This window comes from Rhinolophus ferrumequinum, chromosome 4 (genome assembly GCF_004115265.2).
Source record: "Rhinolophus ferrumequinum isolate MPI-CBG mRhiFer1 chromosome 4, mRhiFer1_v1.p, whole genome shotgun sequence".
In the NCBI taxonomy this organism is placed as follows: Eukaryota; Metazoa; Chordata; class Mammalia; order Chiroptera; family Rhinolophidae; genus Rhinolophus; species Rhinolophus ferrumequinum.
In genome coordinates this window covers 103552365-103578355 of record NC_046287.1, presented here as the reverse complement: position 1 = coordinate 103578355, position 25991 = coordinate 103552365, and the positions used below count along the sequence as shown (strand labels likewise).

At 36.4% G+C, this 25991-nt stretch overlaps 1 protein-coding gene across 1 annotated transcript in view; it reads right to left on the bottom strand.

Annotated features, from left to right (window-relative positions):
* RNF17 (ring finger protein 17) overlaps window positions 1–25991 on the bottom strand; it is a 100179-nt gene that overhangs the window by 47290 nt on the left and 26898 nt on the right. The window contains exons 11-16 of the mRNA XM_033104050.1: window positions 25363–25521; window positions 16037–16223; window positions 15065–15233; window positions 13585–13775; window positions 12544–12685; window positions 1868–2021 (exon numbers count right to left, since the gene is read on the bottom strand). Coding sequence (XP_032959941.1) covers window positions 1868–2021; window positions 12544–12685; window positions 13585–13775; window positions 15065–15233; window positions 16037–16223; window positions 25363–25521 — 1002 coding nt within the window. The remainder of the gene's footprint in view (window positions 1–1867; window positions 2022–12543; window positions 12686–13584; window positions 13776–15064; window positions 15234–16036; window positions 16224–25362; window positions 25522–25991) is intronic.

Below are 25991 nucleotides of genomic sequence, written 5' to 3'. Positions count from 1 at the left end.
GCATGGGCCAGGGAGCTATGTCCCAGTCAACAAGACTGAGTGAGAAACCACGGCTTGAACCGGAGTGGGGGTGGAGGCGGAAGAAGAGGAAAAAAAAAAACTTTGCAAAGCACAAGCACAAAGCAAGCACTTAATGTTTACTGTTATTGCTTCTTAGTTTATTGTTAGATCAACATAGGTAATCAAACAAGGCAAACAATTTAACAATCAAACTAAAGATTCATTCATATAATAATATCTAACTACGACATTTAAAAAATTTTCATTTTGGGGGATATTGTGAAATATTAGCATAGATAGATCTCTATGTCAATCTAATCTCTGTATTTTAAGGATACCAAAGAAACCTCTGGAAGTTCAAAAACACCGAAGTTTGAATAAAGACCTATCCCAAACTGACCTTTTTATAAACACTGAAAACATCCAGCTGACTTTAGCTGCTCTCAGAATATGTATGTAAGATGCTGCTAAACCTGTTGCCATCGTTTTCAAATTTAAGGATTAACACAGTGCATATGATTTCAATATAGGAAAAATACAGGCATTCTTTGCTCCTTGACAGACATGGACCCAGGTGGGAGCAACACTGATAGTCAAGATAACACTACAAAGAACTTAGGCCTTGCGGTAGTAAGCATCTGTGGTGACTGAGAAGACACTTGTCACTGTAAGTGTAGGTAAGAAGGTGAGGGACCTCTCCCCACTTCCACTGGAATTTTCATGCTAGAAGGACATTCTCAACTGTACCAACGCCATTAGATCCTTTCCATTCCTCAAGTCTCTGATGAAGATGCAGTTTTAAACAAAATAGATACGGGGTGGAATTTAAAGAACATTTTTGTACCCAAATTATCAATCATGCATGAGAGGAGAGTCAGGAGACATGGAAGGTCTCAAAATTTACCTACTATTTATTCTCTATGAGGAAACAATCAGAAAACGCTCCATCAAAATAAGGGAGTAAACCAAAGAAGTAAACATGGGATCCAGAAAACAAAGGGTCCCATACAGGAGAACAATGAAGTGCATTGCCAAGTGAAATAAATTTCCAGAATAACAAAAGTGTAGTAAGCCTAGAGGACAAGCAGTCTAATTGGAGCAGAAGACAGACAGATGTTTCCACTGTTAAAAAAAAAATTATCTGAAAGTCTAATTGTGTGGAAAACTGTTTTGAAGTATTAAGAAGCTGTAGCCATAAATTAAAAGATAATAAAGTGAAAAGTTGACGCAATTATTAACTCAGAATTAAAGTATATTTTATAGTTTACCAGTGAAAATATTTACACAGGCTATTAATTTAACTAAAAATTGTCAACTATGGGGGCTAAGAAGGGTACAAGAGAGCTGTAAGAGATCTAAAACTTATCTAATGTAATGATAATATTTAAGACTGAAGTATGAACAAAGTATTATATATTATTTACAAGAAATAACACAGGTAAACACCAAAATAAACAGCTAAAACAACTTAAAAATATTTGCCTTTTAGGAGGAGGGTGGAATGTTTAGGATTATTTAACTTTTTAAATAAGGCAGACATTAGAAAACATTAAGTCCTAGTCAAATCAAATGAAATCTAAGGAGTCAGAGATTCATCTCCCAACATTTTTAAATCATATTCCTCAGATACCTTAAGTATCCTTCCAGATATTTTTCCGCACACACTTTCCATACTTTTGTTTTTATCAAAAATGAGAACATGACATTCATACAATTATTTAATTGATACAAGTTTGTAAACACAGATGACAGAGAAAAATGGTAAGATCAAATAATATCACTTCCATGATTTAATTTGTACCAACTCAAATGGTAGCAGTTTTTAAGCATAACATTTCCCTGTAGAAATAGTGTGTAATTTCCTTACCAATGACTTTCGCTCGGTACCAAACTCCATCTTCAAATTTAGCTACACAGGCTTGATCTTGAACAGGACAGAGGATGTCCAGATTTTCCCCATCTTTACTTTTATAGAAATCATCAATTGTCTTTAATAGAAATAAAAAATCCAGGCTCTCTATCTAAGGAAAAAAGGGATTAAAACACTGTAGTTTCATAGACACTTAAAATCTAAATGTTGCATGTATAATAGGCACTGTTCATAAAATTTTGAAATGTCAGAATTGGAATCAGACATAAATCATTATGTAATTTATATTTGAAATATTTTATTTCAGAAGAATTAGATAAAATTAGCACATATAGACATAAAATTTTTTTAATCATATTCCTCAGATACCTTAAGTATCCTTCTAGATATTTTTCTGCACACACTTTCCATACTTTTGTTTTTATCAAAAATGAGAACATACCATTCATACAATTTGATAACATGCATTTTTTTGTCAATTCTCACTTTTTCTATTTCAGTAAGTGTTCCTACTAGTACTTCTAGACCATATTTCGATTTTCCCAACTGACCAAAACCAGTATCCAATCCAAGACTACACATTATATCTGGCTATCTCAGTAAATCTAGGGCAGCGTTCCTTTTTTTTTTTTTTTTTAAATGTTCCTGTCTTGTTGAAGAGTCTGCTATTTTTCTACAGAATGCCCCATCCTTTGGATTTATGTGGCTATGTCCTCGTGATGTTATTTAACTTGTTCCTTCAATGAGTACGGTCAATTCCCTGAATTTCCCAAAAGTTACATCTACAGATTTGACGGATTTAAGTCAACCCTTTTTGGCTAGAATACATCATAACTTAATCTGTTGCCACATCAAAAGACAGTATTACTGAATCACTGTGAATATGGTAAGGTTCACCTAGGGACTAGAAAGCTGATTCTGATCCCTCCATTGCACTGTCATGTTTCCCCCTGGTGGCCACTAAGCAATTCATGTAATTCAACTAATTCATGGCATTATATGAATATTCGGTTTCCTATCAACCGTCTAGCTAATGGTTTTAAAGTGAATTGATAAAATATGTTAGTCAATAATTTCAATAGTTTGTGAAATGGCTGCATTATTGATTAATTTAGAGCTATTATTATATGAGACTTTTGGTTACTTTAAAACATAGTTCCTATAGTACCTAAAACATAGTTCTTAAAACAAAATAAAATCAAAGATAAATGTTTGAACTCAACACCAAAAAAACAAACAATTCAATTAAAAATTGGGCAGAGGATCTGAATAGATATTTCTCCAAAGCGGACATAGATATGGCCAATAGACATATGAGAAGACGTTCAATGTCATCACAGAAATGCAAATTAAAACCACAACAAGATACCACCTCACACCTGTCAGGATGGTTGTCATCAATAAATCAACAAATAACAAGTACTGGTGAGAATGTGGAGAAAGGGAACCCTTGTGCACTGTTTGTGAGATTATAAATTGGTGCAGCCACTATGGAAAACAGTGTGGAGACCCCTCAAGACATTAAAAATAGAACTACCTATGACCCAGCAATTCCACTTCTGGGTATCTATCCAGATAAATCCAAAACATTAACTCAAAAAGACATGTACACCCTTATGGTTACTGCAGCGCTATTTACAATAGCCAAGATATGGAAGCAACCCAAGTGACCACCAACAGACTACTGGATAAAGAAATAGTGGTACATTAATACAATGGAATATTACTCAGCTATAAAGAAAATAAAACCTTACCATTTGTGATCACATGGATGACCCTAGAGGGTATTATGCTAAGTGAAATAGGTCAGAGAAAGACAAATACTGTATCATCTTACTTATATGTAGAATCTAAAGAACAAAATAAGCAAACAGAAACAGACTCATAGATACAGAGAACAAACTAATGGTTGCCAGAGGGGAGCGGTGTTGGGGTAGCTGGGTGAATAAGGTGAAGGGATTAAGAAATACATATTGGTAGTTACAAAGTAGTCATGGAGATGTAAAGTTCAACACAGAGAATATAGTCCATAATGTTGCACCAATTATGCATAGTGCCAGGGGGGTACTAGACTTATCTAGGGGGATCACTACATAAATTATATAAATGTCTAACCACTATGCTATACACCTGAAACGAATGTAAAATAATGCTGAATGTCAACTGTAGCTGAAAAATTTTTTAAAAGATAAATGTTTGATTATTTCTCCAAATGCCAATCCTTAAGGTTAAAACGTATTTAAAATCCACCTAAAATGGCAAAGAAAATTAGGTTTTTCTCTTTTGTGAGAACAATGCAAGTGGAAATTTCCTGATATCTCTTTTCTTGTTATTTCATTTAAATTACTTTAAAACCTACTTTAAACTTTCTGAACTTTTATTTCTAAGTATGTGTTTTTCACATTCTTCCATTAATGGTTATCCAAAGAACAATAAAAAATTCAACAGAGGAATGACAATCAGCAAAATAGATAAGTAGGAAGCTCTAAGCTATCATTCTACACCAAACTTATTGGGGGAAAAAAAAAAACAAGAAATCATCTGAACCAACTTTGTCAGAGCTCTGGAACAGCCAAAAGTTTACAGCAACCAACCAAATGCCCAATCAAGCGCTTGGCATTCAAGGAAATCTCTTGTCAAAACATTTGCTGAACACAAGCTAAAGGAACAGAGACTAGTGATCTCACACAAGCAATAGTCTTTGCAAAACTAGTTTGGAAAAGTTTCAAAACAAACCAACAACTACAGTCTTCAACAACTGAAAAAAATCCAGCAAACCCAGGTGGGGGGGAATCTGATTTTCAGAAAGCACACAAACAAACAGGAAAACATGGTTCATTCAAAGGAACGAAACAGACAGAAACTGCCCCTGAGGGACCCGAGACAGTGGACTTACTAGATACAAACTTAAGAACAAATGTCTTAAATATGCTCAAAGAGCTAAAGAAAAACATGAACAAAAAACTGGAAGAAACCAGGAAAACAATAGAAGACAAAAATGAAAATATCAACAAAGAAGTAGAAATTATGAAAAGGAATCAAACAGAAATTGTGAAGCTGAACTGTACAATAGCTGAAATGAAAAATGCACTAGAGGTTCAAGAACAGATTTGAGCAGCCATTATAATCAATGAAGTTGAAGACAAGACAACTGAAATCACTCAGGAAGGAGCAAAAAGGAATGAAGTGGACAAGAGACTAAGGGACTTGTGGGACACCATTAAACACATCAAATATGCATTACAGGGGTCCCAGAAGGAGACGAGAGAAAGCAGCAGAAAGATTATTTGAATAATGCCCCAAACTTCCCAAATCTGATGAAAGATATCAGTCTACAAATCCAAGCAGCTCAATGTTATGAGTTAAACCATGTCTCCCCCAAAAATATATGGTGGAGTCATGAACCCCAGTAGCTCAGAATGTGACCTTAGAGATAGTCTTTTCAGAGATAACCAAGTTAAAATAAGATCTTATGGTAGGACTTAATTCAATATGATTGGTGTCCTTATTAAAAGGTGTAAATTTGGGCACAGAGACAAACACACAGAATACATGCCAAGATGAAGGCAGAGACTGGGGTGCCCAAAATTTCCAGCTAACCACCAAAAGCTAGGAGAAAAGCTAGCTTTCTAGAAAGGAATAGATTCTCACTCACAGCCCTCAGAAGGATCCAACCCTACTGATAACTTGATCTTATATTTCTAGATCCAGAACTGTGAGACAGTAAATGTTTGTTGTTTAAGCCACTTAACTTGTGGAACTTTTTATGGCAGTCCTAGGAAATGAATGCAGATCTTGGTAGTGGAAAGTACGTTGTTGTAAGAAATACCTAAAATGTGGGACTGGCTTTGGAATTGGGTAATGGGTTGAGAAGGAAGAATTGTGAGATGACTGAATGAAAACGCCCAGATTTCCTTGAAAAGACTGTTGGTAGAAATCTGAACATTAAAAATGCTTCTGGTGAGCTCTCAGACAGAAGTGAGGAACATATTATAAGCGGGAGGAAAGGCCATCCTTGTTATAAAGTGGTAGAGAACTGGGATGAACTGTGTTGTTGGATGGAAAGTAAACTTGGATATTTAGCTGAGGAGATCTGTAAGCAAAGTGCTGAAGGTGCAGCCTGCTTTCTCCTTGCTGCTGACAATAAAATGTGAGGGGACAGAGATAAATTGAAAAAATAATTGTTAAAGGAACCAGAACTTGAAGAGTTAGAAAATTCTCAGACTATCCATACTGCAAAATGTAAGAAAGTGTGCTCTGGAGAAAACACCAAAGGTGTGTCTGGACACTGTTTGCTCAAGAGATTACAGGTGTGCGCGTTGTGGATCCAATCAATCACCTCAGCAGAAACACTGCGAGTCTGAACTGCAGAGGATAGAGATGGGAGTAAATGGAGGGCTTTTGGACTTGTGGGATTCTGTAGGCAGAAAGTGAGCTGATACAGCGTTTGGCCATGAATGTGTGTTATCTTTCAAGAAACAGGATGAATGACCCTGAAGGTGGTTCAGAGGCTGGTGTGTCTGCCACCGCCACCACAGGCTCAGAGGGCACAGGCCTGAGAGGCAGGCCTATGTACATCTCTGTTCCTTCTGGGTTCCAGAGGGTGAGAACGACTTCTCAATTCCAATGGGTGAGGTTACTGCCAGGGCTAAGGGGGCAGGGCCACCACCCCAGTTGGACTAAAGGACAGGAATATCCAGTCAATGAGGATTATTTTCCAGTCATAAGAATCTACTAGAACTTGCCCTGCTAGGTTTTAGACTTGTTGTCTGGTCTCAGAGATGTAGAGATGGAGAAGAGTTTTGCCCCAGTTTGAGTGATACCCAAGTCTTACCTATACCTGATTTAGATGAGAAGACTTGAGACTTTGAGTTGAGTTAATGCTGGAATGATTAAGACTTTTGGAATGTTGTGATGAGATGAATGTATTTTGCATGTAGGAAGGAAATTAATTTTTGATAGAACAGAGGGTAGACTGTTATGGGTTGAATTGTGTCCTCCCCTGAAAACATGTTGGAGTTCTAATCGCCCAGTACTTCAGAATGTGACACGAGACACCTATTTGGAGGCAGGGTTTTTACAGAGGTTATCAAGTTAAAATAAGCTCTTATGTGGGAACTAATTCAGTCTGACTGGTGTCCTTATTAAAGAACAGAAACAAGTACACAGAAAGAATGCTATGTGAAGAAGGCAGAGAGATTGCAATGATCATCAGTGAGCAGTCGTCAGTGAGCGCTAACAATTGCCAGCACACCACCAAAATCTAGCGGAGAGGCATTGAACAGATTTTCCCTCTCAGACCTCAGAAGGGACCAACCTTGCCAACACCTTGATCTTAACTAGACTCCAGGACTATGAGACAATAAAGTTTTGTTGTTTAAACCATCCAGTTTGTGGTACTTTGTTACAGCAGCCCTGGGGAATTAACACATTCAACAAACCCTAAGTAGGATAAACCCAAAGAGAGATGCACTGAGATGCATTACAATCAATCTGTCAATAGCCAAAAACAAAGGGAGAAACTTGAAAGCAGCAAGAAGTGGCTTGTCATGTATAAGGGATCAGCAATAATATTATCAGCTGATTTCTCAACTGAGACCTTGGGAGACCAGAACACAACGGGAAGATATATTTAAAGTGCCGAAAGATATAAACCGTCTTTCAATGAGGGCGAAATTAAGCCATTCACAGATGAGGGAGTTCACTATCACTAGACCTGCCCTGTAAGAAATACTAACAGGTGTGCAGCCAGTGGTGTGGCTCAGTGGTTAGAGCGCAGTGCTCATAACACCAAGGTTGCCGTTCAATTCCCACATGGGCCAGTGAACTGCACCCTCCATAACTAGACTGAAAAACGATGACTTGACCTGGAGCTGAGCTGCACCCCCCACAACTAGATTGAAAACAACGACTTGACATGGAGCTGATGGGTCCTGGAAAAACACACAGTTCCCCAACAGTCCCCAATTAAAAAAAAAAAAATTAACGGGAGTCCTTCTGGTAGAAATGAACGGATGTAATTTAGAGCCACATGAAGATACGTTAGGCCACAAAACAAGTCTTAATAAATTTTAGAAGACTGAAATTATACAAAGTATTGTTCCCAATCATAATGGAAGGAAACCAGAAATAACAAGGAATACTGGAAAATTCACAAATGTGTGGAAATTAAACATATTCTTAAACAACCAATGAGTCAAAGAAGAAATCACAAGAGAAATAAGAAAATATCTTCAGACAAATAATAATGAAAACATGACATACCAAACTTATGGGATGCAGCAAAAGCAGGGCTAAGAGAGAACTTACAGTTGTAAATGCATATCATAAAAAAAAGAAAGATCACAAACAAGCTAACTATACACTTTAAAGAAATAGAAAGAACAAATTAAACCCAAAACTAACAGAGGAAGAAAATAATAAAAACTTGAGCATTGGTATAAATAGAGAATACATAATAGAAAAAAATCAACAAAACCAAGTTGGTGTTTGAGAAGATCAACAAAATTGGGAGACCTTTAACTAGCTTAAAAAAAAGGGAAAAGACTGAAATTATGAAAATCAGAAGAAAGTGGGCACACTACTGCTAATTTTAAGAAATGAAATGATGATTAAGAATCTACTATGACTAGGAACAGACACCTATCAAGACTGAATCATGAAGAAATAGAAAGTTTGAGTAGACTTACACCTAATAAGGAGATTGAATCAGTAATCGAAAACCTCCCAACAAAGAAAAGCCCTGGAAAAAAAAAAATTAAAAAAAAAAAGAAAAAGAAAAAAAAAGAAAAGCCCTGGACCAGGTGGCTTCACAAATGAATTATATTCAAAATTGAACGAATTAACAACATTCCTTCTCAAACTCTTCCAAAAAATTAGAAGAAAGAGAAACTCATCCTAACTCGTTTTAAGAGGCCAACGTTACCTGATACCAAAGCCATATAAAGATATTGTAAGAAAAGAAAACTAAGACAGTCTCACTTATGAACACTTATACAAAAAATACACGATAAAATACTAACAACCACATTCAGCAGCTTATTAAAAGGATTATATGTCATGATCTAGGGGGATTTATTCCTGGAATGCAATGATGGTTCAAAATACAAAAAAATAAAATAAAAATGCAATACCCCATATTAACAGAATAAAGAAAAAATAAAAACCACGATCATCTTAATTGATGTAGAAAAAGTATTTGACAAAATTGAACATCCTTTCATGATTAAAAAAATTCAGTAAATGTAGGAATTGAAGAAAATTTCCTCAACATGATAAAGGCCATATGTGAAAAACCCACAGATGATAATATACTCAGTGGAGAAAGACAAATGCTCTTCCCCTAAGAATAAGACAAGAATGCCTGCTTTTTCCAGAGCCACCAGGCAAGAAAAAGAAACAAAAGGCATTCCAATTGGAAAAGAAGAAATAATCTCTCTTTGTAGATGAACTTATGTGTAGAAAACCCTAAGAATCTCAATCTCAACCTCTCTCTTTCTCTCTCTTTCACACACACACACATACACACAGTATTAGAATAAACAAACTCAGCAAACTGGCAGGATATAAAATCAAGACATTATTAAAAAATCACGTTTCTATACAATAGTAATGTGCAATCTGAAGAGGAAATTAAGAAAACAATTCCTTTAAAATAAAAAGGATATATTTAGGAATAAACTTAACCAAGGAGGCAGCAGACTTCTACATTTATTGTACACTACACATGCTGCTGAAAGAAATTAAAGAAGACAAAATAAAGGGAAAGATATCCACGTTCATGAAACTGAAGACATATTCTTAAGATGTCAATACCACCCAAAGCGATCTACAATTCAATGCAATCCTCATCAGAATCCCAATGACATTTCATGCAGAATAGAAAAACCCATCCTGATCAAATACATGGTGATGGAAAGAGAACTGACTCTGGGTGGTGAACACGCAGTGTGATATATATGTATGTATAGATGATGTATTACAGAACTGTACACCTAAAATCTATGTAACTTTACTAACAACTGTTACCCCAACAAGCATTAATTAAAAAAAAAAGAAAAGAAAGAAAAACCCATCCTGAAAGTCATATGGAATCTCAAGGGACCCCAAACTGACCAAACAATCTTGAAAAAGAACAAAGTTGGAGGACTTACACATCCTGATTTCAAAACTTGCCAAAGCTATAGTAATCAAAACAGTGTGCTACTGGCATAAGCAAAGATAGACCAATGGAATAGAGAGCCCAGAAATAAACCTTCACATATACAGCCAGCTGAGTTTTGACAAGCATTACAAGACCATTCAACGGAGAAAAGACTGTCTTTTCAACAAATGGTGCTAGGAAAATTGGATATTCACATGGTAAAGAATGAAGTTGGACCCTTCCCTTATACCACATACAAAAAATAACTTAAAATGAATCAAAGACCTACATATAAGAGCTAAAACTATAAAACTCTTAGAAGCTAACAGGCGAAAAACTTCATGATGTTAGATTTGGCAATGATTTCTTAGATATGACACCAAAAGCACAGGCAACAGAAGAAAAATAAACTGTACTTTATCAAATTAAAAAAGTTTGTGGATCAAGTAATGCTATCAAGAGAGTGAAAAGGCAACACACAGAAGGGGAGACAATATCTGAAAATGATGAATCTGATAGAAGATTAATATCCACAATGTATAAAGAACTCCTAAAACCCAACAAAAAATAATCCAATTAAAAATGAGCAAAGAACTGGAATAGGTATTTCTCCAGAGAAAATAGTCAAATGGCCAATAAATGTACATGAAAATATGTTCTCAACTATACCAGGGAAATGCAAATCAAATCCACAATGAGCTACCACGTCACACCCTTAAAATGGCTATTATTTTTAAAAAATAAAATAACAAGTGTTGGTGAGGATGTGGAGAAATTGGAACCTTTATCATCGTTATAATAGGAACGTAAAATGATGCAGCTGCCCCAGGAAAGTCTGGCAGTTTTTCGAAAAGTTAAATAGAATTAGTATAATACAATCCAGCAATTCCACTCCTCCTTATATACCCAAAAGAATTGAAAGCAGAGACCCAAACAGATACTGTATACCACGTTCATAATAGCATTATTCCCAATAACCAAAAGGTTGAAACAATCCACTGTTCATCACCAGATGGATAAAGAAATGTGGATACACACACACACACACACATACACAAACACACACACACAATGGATATTAATCAGCCATGAAAAGAAATGAAATTCTGATACATGTTACATGTAAACATTATGCTAAGTGAAATAAGGCAGACACAAAAGGAAAAAGAATTGCTTATTTTCTACTTAGGAGGTACCTAGCATAGGCAGATTCATAGAGAAAGAAAGTAGAATAAAGGTTGTCAGACACTGGGGGAGGAGAAATGGGAGTTACTATTTAAGGGGTACAGAGCTTCTGTTTGGGATGATGAAAGAGTTCTAGAGATGGACAGTGGTGATGGCTGCACAACATGGGGAATATACATAATGACACTGAACTCTATACTTACTGGTTAAAATGGTGAATTTTGTTATATGTTTTACCTCAATTTAAAGACACTAAAAACAATTCAACAAAAGGAATACATGCAAGTTCTACTCTAAGGCTGAATAAGCAGATTTCCCCAACTCATTTGGGGAGGCAGCATAGCACGAGCAGGCTCTGAGTACAGCTGCATCGCCCAGGTCAGTCCTGACTCTACTTTCTCAGGCAAGTTGCTTCATCCCTTTGGTTAGAATCTTCACATCTAAATGAAGGTAACGGTAGCTTTCTCACATGATTGTTGTGAAAATTAATGAGTTCTTTCACATAAAGCATTACGGCCCTTAGAATGAATTAATTCATATAAAGAAATGACGCAAAGAAATCTATGAGGATGAACTCAGTGGCTATCTAACCCCATCAGTCACATATCCAAAATGTAATATGAAATGCCTTTAATCTGAATCTATTTTGGTGTTCAAATTCAGAAAATTACCTAATGATAATCAGTCCATTCTCAGATACACATGATCAGAAACAGGTTTTATCATTTTATTTTGATCTGTCAGCTCTATATGCTTTCCTAGTCTCTACAGCTGACCCTTGAACAACATGGGTTTTAATAGCGTGGGTCTACTTATATGTAGATTTTTTAATACTATCAAACGTGTTTTCTCTTTATGATTTTCTTAACATTTTTTTCTCTAGCTTATTTTACTGCAAGACTACAGTATATAATACATATAACATATGAAATATGTTAATTGACTGTTTATGTTATTGGTAAGGCTTCTGGTCAACAGTACGCTCTTAGTAAGTTTTTGGAGAATCAAAAGTTATACAGGAATTACAGGATTTTCAACTGCGTGGTAGGGGGTGAGGAGATTGGCACCCCGTGTTGTTCAAAGGTCAGCTATAGATTTCTGAAGGTAGCGAGAAACATTATATATCCTTCACTGTCCTTTCCCTCCACATATCCCTAACTTGCCTTCAATTTACTATGAATCATGTGAATTTCTTATTTAAAGTTGCAGCTACTAAGAAACCTAAATTTACAGACAGCTCATAGTGGCTTGTTTGCTCTAAAATTCATACTGGGAACTCATTTCTGTTACACATTTCTATTTAAAATTTGCAAAAATATTGTCTCAAGGAATATTATATACTTACCAACTGAAGATAGAAATCAGTAGGACTATTTATATGACAAACCATAACTGAAACATCTGTCATTTCTTTAGGCAAAATAGGTGGGTTATAGTGTAAGGTCATATTTTTTCCAGAGTGACTTCTTGGTGATTGTGACCTAAACCTAATTAAAAGCATAATCAAAACATAAGCAAGAGCCATTTTCTTAGTCTCTCTATTCTCAGGACTTGATCTGAAGAAAGGACTTGGACATACACTGATTTATCTGCCAAAAGTATTTATTTTCCAATTTCTCTCTTCTAACTTATAACACTTCTTGGTATTATCTCCAATTATCAAATCAAGTTAAATAAGATGCCAAGTCTCAAAACTCAATAATTAACCTTCAAATTTGTGTTGGAACATTTTTGAGCTGGATTTGTAGGTTCTACTCAAAGTTTCTAACCATTCGATGCACTTGATAACCACAGTGTGTGTTAGCACTCACTAAGGACAGCTGAGAGGTCTTTGTGGCCTCTCCCAGCTCCAAGACCACTTTTATTTTTCCAGAACGGAACCTACTTGGTTCACTTTCAGAGTTGTGTAATTACTCAGGACAGAAAGTTAGTATCTTCCACAATCTCTATAGTTAGTCAGCTTTGTTCATCAGAGATGAGGGAGGAAAGAACTTTTAAGTATCTATTCTAGATTCATATATTAAATAGAATGGTTAGAAAATTTAAATCAGGAACTGTTAAACTACAATCTTTGAAATACTAGTGGAGCTGCTTTGAAGTTATCAAGAGTCTAAAAAAATATTCAGTATGCACAAATAGTTTCTATTTTGAGCTACCTTAACTTCTTGATTTCCTTAAACCAAATGATCTGAATGCAGTTTTCAGAGACAACTGTAATTAGAAAACTCTGATAGCAATATTTTCAACCTCTTGGAGTATGTTGAGCTTCACTTTAGAGCCCACAGTTTTTAAAGGTAAAATCTGCTATTCCAATTTATAGCTATTATCTCAAAAATATTTAAGGTTTAGTACCTTATAAATATAACTTAATATTTAAGTTACCTACCTTGCCAGTTCCATAAACACTAATGCATCTCTAAGAGACACAGGCATGTCACTGCTTATTTTATTTGTTGGTGGTTTCTGCAGGTCTACAATAAGCACACCATCTTCTTCTCTAAAAACTTTCATTAAAACAGCCTTGTTATTTACCATTTTCAAAAATTCTACTTTAGCTTCTTCTCCCCAGCCTTCATTCTGTGGAAAAAGTTGAATTCCAAGGTACTTAGTAAAGATAATTAGTTCTAATGGTACAATGCTCTGGATTTAACTTTATACCAACCAAAGTCTGCAAATTTGAGCAAAGGCATGGAACCAACCATAGATACTAAGCAGCAGCTGGGGCCACAAACTCAGGACAGTCTTATATATGCATGATGTATGGATTATACTGTGATTTTATAAATATAGCCTCAAGGTGTCCATACACTGTTCCACTTTAGAATTTAGTTTCACTTCTGGATATTAGTATGAAGATTATAAATAAAGACTTTAAAGTAAAACAAGTATTAGATAAGAATTTTCCGTTGAAATGATGAGGATTCAAAAGGCAAATCGGAAAGTATAATGGAAGCCATGTAATACAATCAAGATATTTATAATCATCATCAGTTAAATGAGTTCTCATTACTAGCAATATATGCAGTATACGCTACTTAAAGAAAAATATTCACCTGTTGAAAAACAATTTTTTAAGTTGATCTTTGAAACTCTGAGTTTCCGATACCTAAAATAAATTTCAAGGATCAAAACTACACATTCCTTAAAAACAAAAATATAAAATATCTTTCTAAAGATGAGTATGAGTATAAAAGTAAAGCCTACTCAGAATAAGAGACAAAATTAAACAATTTTACCATTTTGAGGAAAACACCAGGTGCTAGTATTTTTGTGTTTTTTTAATTCGTTTATTCCTTCTTTCAAATATCTGTTGAATATCTACTATGTGCTACACCTAGCTAAGTGCTGGAAATACAATGATGAGCAAAGACAGACTCCTACTTTCACAGATTTTATAATAATATAACTGTTTAACATACATTCTTAAACACAATTCCTGTCTCCCAGGAGTTTTCAATATTGCTGGGGAATATCTAGATGGTAATAAATAATACAAAGGAATACAATATGGGCTATAAGTAATGAACAAAGTGTCATGGAACTACTGAAGAAATGTATAGAAACACAAACATGCCATATTTTAATTTCTGTATATTTATTTGACTCCAAAATTTAGTGGTATATTTGGATATTTCACCTATTATTATGTTACATAAGCTTATTCTACTCAATTTCCCATTAAGAACATTTCCAATTGTGGAAACTGAAGTTCATTTTCTTTTTTATTGGCACCTATTGGCTTATTATGCAAAACGTAGTCACCAAAACTGGTACCTTGAAACTACACTCAGCAATCTGATTTGCAATACCTAGCTAAAATTGGCATATTTAGCCCCAGAAGAAGAAATAATTTAAGTTTCACTTACTGAATTCTGTGGAACAATGTCCTTCAATGAGCATGGCTGTGCTAATGGCTGGATGTCTTCCAGCAGCCTTTCAATATATGGTTCAGACTTCCTCAGAACCAGACCTAAGTCACGCAGTACTATACGCTGCTCAGTACTACGTTCTGCTCTCACATGGGTATCACCAACTCTAGGAAGAATTCAAGTGACATTTATTGAAAATAATGCTTCAAACCCAAACTTTCCCCTAAAAGGTATGCATTTCTAAGGATACTCTCAAGTTAAATCTTCTAGAAAGTTATATTCTAATTCATATTTCCTTATATAAATTTAATCTACCTTTTAGAAGTACAGATATTGTTTCTATGTATAGAACTGAATCTCAATTGCCTTTATCTGAATTGTCTTTCCTGTACTTATTTAGTTTAAACTTAAAGGGGATAACAATGCCCCCAAACAGAAATCTGTTTGTTTATAAAGCTGTGACCATTAAATAATTAGTGACCAGGCTATAGTTAATACTGGTCCTTATCACAGAATCATTTTCAGTTTGTTTTCTTTTCTAAAACACTAAGGAAAACATTTTTTAATATCAAGAGTAAGCTAGACACTGTGCCACTTTCACATGCAATGAAATTACAGAAATCTGACTAAAAATTTTACTCAATACTAACTGTAACACTGTATGTAAAAGAACTTTTTTGTGCATCATCATTCCCTGCTTTGAAGTAACAAAGAGGAGTACTTAAGTTTGGATACATCAAAAAGCTCCCTTTTTAAGTTCCCCATCTAGTAACATTGCTAAATAACACTTTACTAATTTAGCAATTTTTAAGACAAATTATAGAGCAAAACTATTTGCCTTGTAAATGAAGAATGATAAATTACTGCTCTCTACCTTTTCCCAATTTCCTTTATTTGTTAGGATCCACCCTACACCCATCACAAATGTTTCTAAGCAGGCCAAGGACACATAATTTTAAAATATCATACCCCTCAACAATTAGCACTTCAGAGTTTCCAAAATCTACCATGAATATTTGTATTAGTGAAACTTCATGGACAGAGAATTTAGTTGGACAACGTTTCTTAATATTTTCAGTTTCTATTGGAATTAATTTAGTGATAATTCCTCGACACCATATTCCATTTTCAACACTGCTGACAAATATTGCTGCACCTAAATAAGGGAGACAAATCATTATCAATGTTTATGGAGAAAGAATACTTAATAAACTCTAATTTACGAATACTTAATAAGCTCTAACTTCCACTACTAAGAAATCTTAATTCATTTATCTACTGATAAATGATAATAGTACTATGTCAAGTGCTATGAGAAGGATCAAGGTAGTGTATTATGATAGCTCCTGTCCCGCAGAAACTTATCAGCTGTAAGGGGAGGTAACAAAGAATATTCAGTTAGCAGTCACTTATTGAAAACCTATGTTTTATGAAGTATAACAAAAATGAATGAGACGATCCTGCCATCAAGATACTCAAGAAAGAAAGAGACAGGCAAATAAAGGACTTTAATAACAGCAACAAAGACCCTCTATCCTTATGCATGTACACACATGCATTGTACATATACACGTACTAAAATTTGTAAAATATTTTGGTAACATAAAGGAAGAAATAATGACCTTCTCTTGGTTAAAGGGAGTGAAAATAAACAATGAAAAGCAGAATGTGAAATGCCAAAATTAAATTAATACACAGTGCAGTTCAGAGAAGGGGAAGATGAACCAAGGACCTAGAAGCAGAGGAAGGTCTTACGGAGGGATCAGATGCATTATAAATAACCAGGAAAACAGAAGAGGCCTGAATTTGAATGCTTACTATGAGCTCAGCAATGTTTTCAGTATTCTATGTTTGAGTTCATTTACTCCCACAACAAACCTATGGAAATGGTGCTCCCATCACATAAGTGAGGAAACTAGGCAAAGAGACCCCGGAAACCTAGCCCAAGCTACAGAGCTACTTAGAAGAGGTACGAGGAGAACTTAGTGTTAGAGCCCATCCTCTTAAAAACTGAGCTACACAGCAGAGATAATTTAATAAGATCTGATCACTGATTATACACAGAAGGATGCTCTATAATCCCCTCTGTACATGCTAATAAAATCAAGATAGTTGAGAGGCACATCAGGGGGGCCTTTTAAGTTCTACTAAAACATTTGTTTGTCCTTGAGATTGTTGTTGACCCTTCTCATATGTTGATATACCACATAACCAATATTCTTAGTTTTAAACTACATGCTATTAAACCATTCTTTCTTGCAATAGATAAAAGCCTGCTGAAGCCATTTTTGTTCTTTATAACGAAGAACAGGTAAAGTGAACAAGAGGATACCCTCCTAAAGCATCCTATCACATTTCTTCCCTTACCACTAATTTCTCAACATATAAGTATTTAAATCATACTCGTATATACTTATCTTGAAATAATAATTATCCTTAATTTAAAACAAAGGGCGACTTTCTGGCTTTCTTAGTACATTTTCTAAATCTAAGCTGAGCTCTTTTGCGTATGTATTAAATTTCGGAGAATTATTTGCAAAAAAAATTAACACTACACTTCCCTCCTCTTAAATACTTGTGTTATTTTTTTTTTAACATGATAATTTTTTTTAATTTAAATTTATTGGGGTGACAATTGTTATCAAAATCACATAGATTTCAGGTGTGCAATTCTATATCACATCATCCATAAATTACATCGTGTGTTCACCACCCAGAGTCAGCTCTCCTTCCATCACCATATACCTGATCCCCCTTACCCTCATCACCCACCCCCAACCCCTTTACCCTCTGGTAACCGCTAAATTACGTTCCCCAGATTAATTTTCAAACCCCGTGGCCATCCTGTGGTCACCGACTGCCCTTCAATCCCTTCACCCGCCCCCCCCCCGCCCCTCTAGCAATCCTCAGTTTTTCCTCTTTGTCTCCAACACTGTTTCTGGTTAGTTCATTCACTTATTCTTTTCTTTAGATTCCGCAAATAAGTGAGATCATATGGTACTTATCTTTCTCTGTCTGACTTATTTCACTTAACATAATGTTCTCTAGGTCCATCCATGTTGTTGCAAATGGTAAGATTTCTTTCTTCTTTATGGCTGCGTAATACTCCATTGTATAAATGTACCACAGTTTCTTAATCCAGTCATCTACCGATGGGCATTTTGGTTGTTTCCATGTCTTGGCTATTGTGTATAGTGCTGCAATAAACATAGGAGTGCATAAAGATTTTTGAATTGGAGTTTTGGATTTCTCCGGATAGATACCTAGGAGTGGGATTACTGGATCATAGGGTAGTTCCATTTTCAGATTTTTGAGATACCTCCATACTGTTTTCCATAGTGGCTGCACCAATCTGCAATCCCACCAACAGTGCACAAGCGTTCCCTTTTCTCCACATCTGCGCCAGCACTTGTTTGTTGATTTATTGATGATAGCCATTTTGACTGGGGTGAGGTGGTATCTCATTGTGGTTTTTATTTGCATTTCTCTGATAGTTAGTGAGGTTGAGCATTTCTTCATATGTCTGTTTGCCATCTGTATGTCCTTTTTAGAAAAATGTCTCTTTAAGTCCTCTGCCCATTTTTTAATTGGGTCGTTTGTTTTTTTTGGAGTTGAGTTGAGTGAGTTTTTCATAGATTTGTGATATTAATCCCTTATCAGATATATCATTGGCAAATATCTTTTCCCATTCAGTAGGATCCCTTTTTGTTTTATTGATGGTTTCCTTTGCTGTGAAAAAACTTTTTAGTTTGATATAATCCCACATGTTTATTTTTTCTCTTACTTCCCTCGAGCGAGGGTATATATCAGTAAAAATCTTACTCCGGGTAATGTCTGAGAAGTTTCTTCCTATGTTTTCTTCTAGGTATTTTATGGTTTCAGATCTTACATTTAAGTCTTTCATCCATTTTGAATTTATTTTTGTATATGGTGTAAGGAGGTGGTCCAGCTTCATTTTTTTGCATGTGTCTGTCCAGGTTTCCCAGCACCATTTATTGAATAGACTGTCTTTACTCCATCGTACATTCTTGCTTCCATTGTCGTAGATTAAATGGCCATATAGGCGTGGATTTATTTCTGGACTCTCTATTCTGTTCCATTGATCTATGTGTCTGTTTTTATGCCAGTACCATGCTGTTTTGATTACTGTAGCCTTGTAGTATAATTTGAAGTCAGGTATTGTTATACCTCCCACTTTGTTCTTATTTCTCAAGATTGCCTTTGCTATTCGGGGTCTTTTATGGCCCCATATAAATTTTAGGATTATATGTTCTATTTCTGTGAAAAACGACGTTGGTAGTTTGATAGGAATTGCATTGAATATGTATATTGCCTTAGGCAGTATGGACATTTTAACTATATTAATTCTTCCTATCCATGAACATGATATGTGTTTCCATCTATTTATATCTTCCTTCATTCCTTTCTTCAGTGTCTTATAATTTTCTGAGTACAGATCTTTTACTTCTTTGGTTAAATTTATTCCCAGGTATTTTATAGTCTTTGGAACGATTGTAAATGGGATTGTTTTTTTAATTTCTCCTTCTGATGTTTTATTATTGGTATATACAAATGCAACTGATTTCTGAATATTAATTTTGTATCCTGCTACTTTACTAAATTCATCTATCAGCTCTAATAGTTTCTTAGTGGAGTCTTTAGGGTTCTCTATATATAGTATCATATCATCTGCATACAATGATAATTTTACTTCCTCCTTACCAATTTGAATGCCTTTTATTTCTTTTTCTTGTCTGATTGCTGTGGCCAGAACTTCCAGCACTATGTTGAATAGAAGCGGAGATAGTGGGCAACCTTGCCTTGTTCCTGATCTTAGGGGGAATGGTTTTAGCTTTTCCCCATTGAGTATGATGTTAGCTGTGGGTTTGTCATATATGGCCTTTATTATGTTGAGATATGATCCCTCTATTCCCACTTTCTTAAGGGTTTTTATCAGAAATGGCTGTTGGATTTTATCAAATGCTTTTTCTGCATCTATTGATATGATCATGTGATTTTTATTTTTCATTTTGTTAATGTGGTGTATCACATTAATTGATTTACGGATGTTGAACCACCCTTGCATATCAGGGATGAATCCCACTTGATCATGGTGTATGATCTTTTTAATGTATTGCTGAATTCTGTTCGCTAATATTTTGTTAAGGATTTTTGCATCTATGTTCATTAGAGATATCGGCCTGTAGTTTTCTTTTTTTGTGGTGTCTTTGTCTGATTTTGGGATCAGGGTGATAGTGGCTTCGTAAAAAGTGTTTGGGAGTCTTCCTTCCTTCTGGATTTTTTGGAAGAGCTTGAGGAGAATAGGTGATAATTCTTTTTGGAACGTTTTGTAAAATTCACCTGTAAAGCCATCTGGTCCAGGGCTTTTGTTTGTTGGGAGATTGTTGATTACTGATTCAATTTCCGTGGTGGTAATCAATCTATTCAGGTTTTCTGTTTCTTCTTGAATTAGCCGTGGAAGGTTGTGCGCCTCTAGAAAATTGTCCATTTCTTCCAAATTGTCAAATTTGTTGGCATATAGTTGCTCATAGTAGCTTCTTAAAACTTTTTGTATTTCTGCAGTGTCCGTTGTCACTTCCCCTCTTTCATTTCTGATTTTATTAATTTGGGTCCTCTCTCTCTTTTTTTTAATGAGTCTGGCTAAAGGTTTGTCGATTTTGTTTATCTTCTCTAAGAACCAACTCTTGGATTCATTGATCTTTTGTATTGTTTTTCTGGTTTCTATTTCATTTATTTCTGCTCTGATCTTTATTATCTCCTTCCTTGTGCTCCCTTTGGGCTTATTTTGCTGTTCTTTTTCCAAATCCCTTAAATGTGAAGATAAACTGTTGATTAGTGATGTTTCTTGTTTCTTTAGGTAGGCCTGCAAAGCTATGAATTTCCCTCTTAGGACTGCTTTCGCGGCATCCCATAAATTTTGGGTTGTCGTGTTTTCATTCTCGTTTGTCTCGAGATATCTTTTGACTTCTTCCTTGATCTCCTGCTTAACCCATTCATTATTTAGTAAAAAGTTATTCAGCCTCCATGAATTGGTGTGTCTTCCAGTTTTTTTCCTGTAGTTCATTTCTAATTTCATAGCATTGTGATCAGAGAAGACAATTGGTATGATTTCAATTTTCTTAAATTTATCAAGACTTGTTTTGTGGCCTAACATGTGGTCTATCTTGGAAAATATTCCATGTGCGCTTGAGAAAAACGTGTATTTTGCAGCATTGGGGTGAAATGTTCTGAAAATATCGATTAAATCCAAGTGGTCCAATGTATCATTTAAGGCTGTTGTTTCCATATTGATTTTCTGTCTGGAAGACCTGTCCCTTGTTGTCAGAGGTGTGTTGAAGTCTCCTACAATAATAGTGTTACTGTTGATCTCTGTCTTTATGTCAGTCAGTACCTGTTTTATATACTTAGGTGCTCCAATGTTGGGTGCATAGATGTTTACTAGGGTTATGTCCTCTTGTCGGATCGATCCCTTTATTATTATATAGTGTCCATCTTTATCTTTTAGTATGTTCTTCATTTTAAAGTCTATTTTGTCAGATATAAGTATAGCAACTCCAGCTTTTTTCTCGTTTCCATTTGCATGAAATATCTTACTCCAACCCTTCACTTTCAGCCTGTGTGTGTCTTTTGTTCTGAGGTGAGTCTCTTGTATACAGCATATACAAGGGTCTTGCTTTCTTATCCAGTCAGCCACCCTATGTCTCTTGATTGGAGCATTTAATCCATTTACATTTAAAGTGATTATTGATAGGTACATAGTTATTGTCATTTTTAAATTTGTAGTTAGGTTGTTTTGATCTTTCTTCTATTTACAGAAGTCCTTTTAGTATTTCTTGCAATGCTGACTTGGTTGTAATAAATTCCTTTAGCTTATTTTTTTCTGGAAAGCTCTTTATCTCTCCATCAACTTTAAGTGATAGCCTTGCTGGATAAAGCAATCTAGGTTGTAGGCCTTTGTTTTCCATCACTTTGAGTATCTCCTGCCACTCCCTCCTGGCCTTCAATGTTTCTGTAGAAAAATCATTTGATAGTCTTATGGGAGTTCCCTTGTATGTAACCCTCCGTCTTTCTCTTGCTGCTTTTAGGATTCTCTCTTTGTCTTTAAGCTTTGCCATTTTAACTATAATGAGTCTTGGTGTGGACCTGTTTGGGTTAATCTTGGTTGGAACTCTCTGCACTTCCTGGGCTTGTATGTTGGTTTCCTTCATCAGGTTGGGAAGTTTTCAGACATTATTATTTCGAATATGTTCTCAATCCCTTGCTTACTCTCTTCACCTTCTGGTATTCCTATGATGCGCATGTTGTTGCGCTTGATGTTATCCCAGAGGTCTCTTAAGCCATCCTCATTGTTTTTTATTCTTTTTTCTTTCTGTTGTTTCGTTTGGGTGATCTCTGCTACCTTGTCTTCTAAGTCGCTGATTCGATCCTCTGCTTCATCTAGCCTGCTGGTAATTCCTTCAAGTGAGTTCTTAATTTCGGTAATTGTGTTCTTTAGTTCTAACTGGTTGTTCGTTATGATTTCTACATCCTTCTTTATGTTTTCTCTAAGCTCGTTCGTTATGATTTCTACATCCTTCTTTATGTCTTCTCTAAGCTCCTTAAACATTCTTATCACCAGTGTTCTGAACTCTGTCTCTGAAAGGTTGGTTACGTCTGCTTCATTTGGTTCCAGATGTGGAGGCTTCTTCTGTTCTTTTATTTGGGACGTGTATCTTTGTTTCCCCATTCTGGCTGACTGTGTTTGATATATTAGGTAGATCCCCTAGAGTTCTTAGTTCTTGCTAGGTTATCTTATGTAGTATGTGTCCTTTATATTTGACTCGCACAGTGTCGTCCTCCTCTGCGTGTGCTCCAAAGGTGACTCTTGTGTTGTGTACACTGTCCCGTTCAAGAAGATCTTTAATTGCTTTTTGCTTGTGAGTAGGTGGGGTTAACTCCTGGGCTGACCCGTTGTGAGACTTGGCTCTGCCCCCTGCAGGGCGCTCTGCTGCGTGAGGGTTGACCACCCAAATGTGGTTTGGCCTCTATGGGTTCCAGTGCCTGCGGAGAACCCCCTCTGGGTGTGTGACCTGGAGGTCAAACCCGGCAGAACTCCGGTTTGGTCTGGAGTTGGCCCCTGGATATGCTGAATCCCGTGCCTCTCAAGCTGGGCCCCAGCAGGGCAGTTTCAGCACAAAGCAAATCACCAAGCACAACAGCAACGACAACAGCAAAGAAAAAAATCAAATACATTCACATGCAAAAAACAGCCGATAACCCCCACTCGTCACAGGCAAAGATATCAAAGATATAAAGACAAAGCAAAACAACACAAAACAAAGCAAAACAAAAAGCAGCGACAGTCTCGGCCTGAGCCCACCAAGCAATGTCCAGGTTGTCCTCTGCTGTACCAAAGAGCCCCCTGCTTATTGTGCAGGCAGAGCCGGTCACCTGGTGCCCAGAGTGACTTTGGGACTGCAGACTTAAATGCGTGGGCCTGAGGGGTCTGGATGATAGTTTTTACAAAGTCAGTGCCGTTTCTGCCCTTGTCTGCACGTAGGCACACTGAGAGTAGCCCCACCAGCCCCTTGTCCAGTACACCTGAGTCTCAGAGCACTTCTTCAGTGTGTGTGTATGGGTGCGGGCGGGAGATTTCCGATCTGCTGACCGTGCCTCACAAGCTGAGCCCCGGCAGGGCAGTTTCAGAACAAAGCAAATCACCAAGCACAACAGCAACGACAACAACAAAGAAAAAAAATCAAATACATTCACATGCAAAACCACCTGATAACCCCTACTCGTCACAGGCAAAGATATCGAAGATATAAAGACAAAGCAAAACAAAACAAAACAAAGCAAAACAAGCAGCAGCGACAGTCCAGGCCTGAGCCCACCAAGCAATGTCCAGGTTGTCCTCTGCTGTACCAAAGAGCCCCCTGCTTATTGCGCAGGCAGAGCCGGTCACCTGGTGCCCAGAGAGACTTTGGGACTGCAGACTTAAATGCGTGGGCCCGAGGGGTCTGGATGATAGTTTTTACAAAATCAGTGCAGTTTCTGCCCTTGCCTGTACATATGCAAACTGAGAGTGGCACCACCGGCCCCGTGTCCAGAACTCCTGAGACTTAAGGCACTTCTTCCGTGTGTGTGTGTGTGTGTGTGTGTGTGTGTGTGTGTGTGTGTGAGTGCGGGCGGGAGATTTCTGGTCTGCTGAAAACCCAGAGTTGCGCCTGCCTCACTGCTGATCTCCGGGTGTGTCTCTGCAGCTGCACCCGCCCCACCCTAGGCAGGCCAGAAAGGGTGGGGACTGGGGATGGAGGGGTCTTCACTCTCCCAACCCAGCTGCCCGTCGCCCTCTTCCCGCGGGCCAGAAAAGGTTGTGGTTGGGGGTGGAAGAGTCTCTTCTCTCCCAGCGCAGCCAAAATCACACACACTTCCCAGTCTCCCTGGACCAGGGCTGCCCGCCAGGCCTCCCAGAGTTTGAGCTTCACGGCTCCTCTGCAATCTGCCGCCACTCCCTTGTGTTATTTTTTAAGTTTGAAAATTATTATTAATTTTTGTCAGAAGTATGTGATGATCCTAGGCTTCTGATACTCTGTTAAGCTCCACAGATATGCTGAGAGTTAATCACAGTTTTAAAGAACTACTACACAAGACTAAACAGATTACACTTTTTGGGTATTAGTTATATATAGACATTGACTGCTATTAACAGAATTAGAAAAATGCTGTATTAGTAAATCAAACAAATCATAGCTTCATCTTATTACAGAGTATAACCAAAATTTAGTCAAAAGAGTTACAAGGAAAATATTTTTAATGAAAGCCCCAATTATGACAAATTACACATATCCTTAGAATTAAGATGGTCTAGTTAAGTTTTCCAACTACCCTTTGTGTGGCCCTAGGAAACGGATGCCACTATCCTCCAGCATCTCATCAAGTGTTTAAGTACATCCTCAGCATTACATGTGGACATCAAGGGACTGGAGTCACATTATAAGTAATCATCTTAGAGGAACAGTTTGCCTTGGAGACCAAGGGGCAAACTACGTAACAGGCGCTGGGTTTTGTCATTTATAAAACTCATCTCACTCTATAGTGGAGTTTTTGTGTTATCTCACTCAGTGGTCAATTTGGAGTATTTAGCTAACTTACCTAAATAAAATTTAACTTATGTTAAATGATTCCAAAACTTTTATGCTTGGAGTACAAATCCTACTATAAAAAGTTTATATGAGCTGGCCAACAATATTTATATACACTTGATATTTTAACCTGTAGTAATATTTCATTACCTAGCTCCAAAATGTCTGAAGGATGAAGGTGGACACTTTCACTGCAAAACTGATTCACCTTCTTTTCTAAGACTGTTGCATTTTTTCTTTGTGAATATCTCCGGATGTAGAAGTGACAAGGATGTATTACATGACTTACAAACACTAGCTCTGGAGGACCTGGATAAGAATATTTAAACCACATTAATAAACCATAAGTTAGGAAAGAATTCGCAAAACCTGAATGCAATACCCTCTAAAAGAATAAGTATCTTGTGGCATTGCAAACTCTAGAATACGGAGGTCCCACAAAAAGAGTCCAATGCCAAAATAGTAACTAGACTAGTGGAACAAAAAGATTAGCAAACTGAAATGCAAATATTTTATTTACTTGCAAAATATGTTAAATTAAGTGGAATTGCAGTTCATGTGGTAGTCAGACTGTAAAGTCAGTAATATTAAGTCCCTTGTATTACAACAAAACTTCAGTTTATTTGTGAACATATTTGGAACTCATAAACCCATTGGTAATGATTAGGTTTCTAATATAGCCACCTAAAATCCTATGTAATCTATAGTATTCCCAATAATTAGCTCATAGTCACTCTGAATCCCAAATCTTATCAGGTTAGAGAGGCATGAAAAAATGA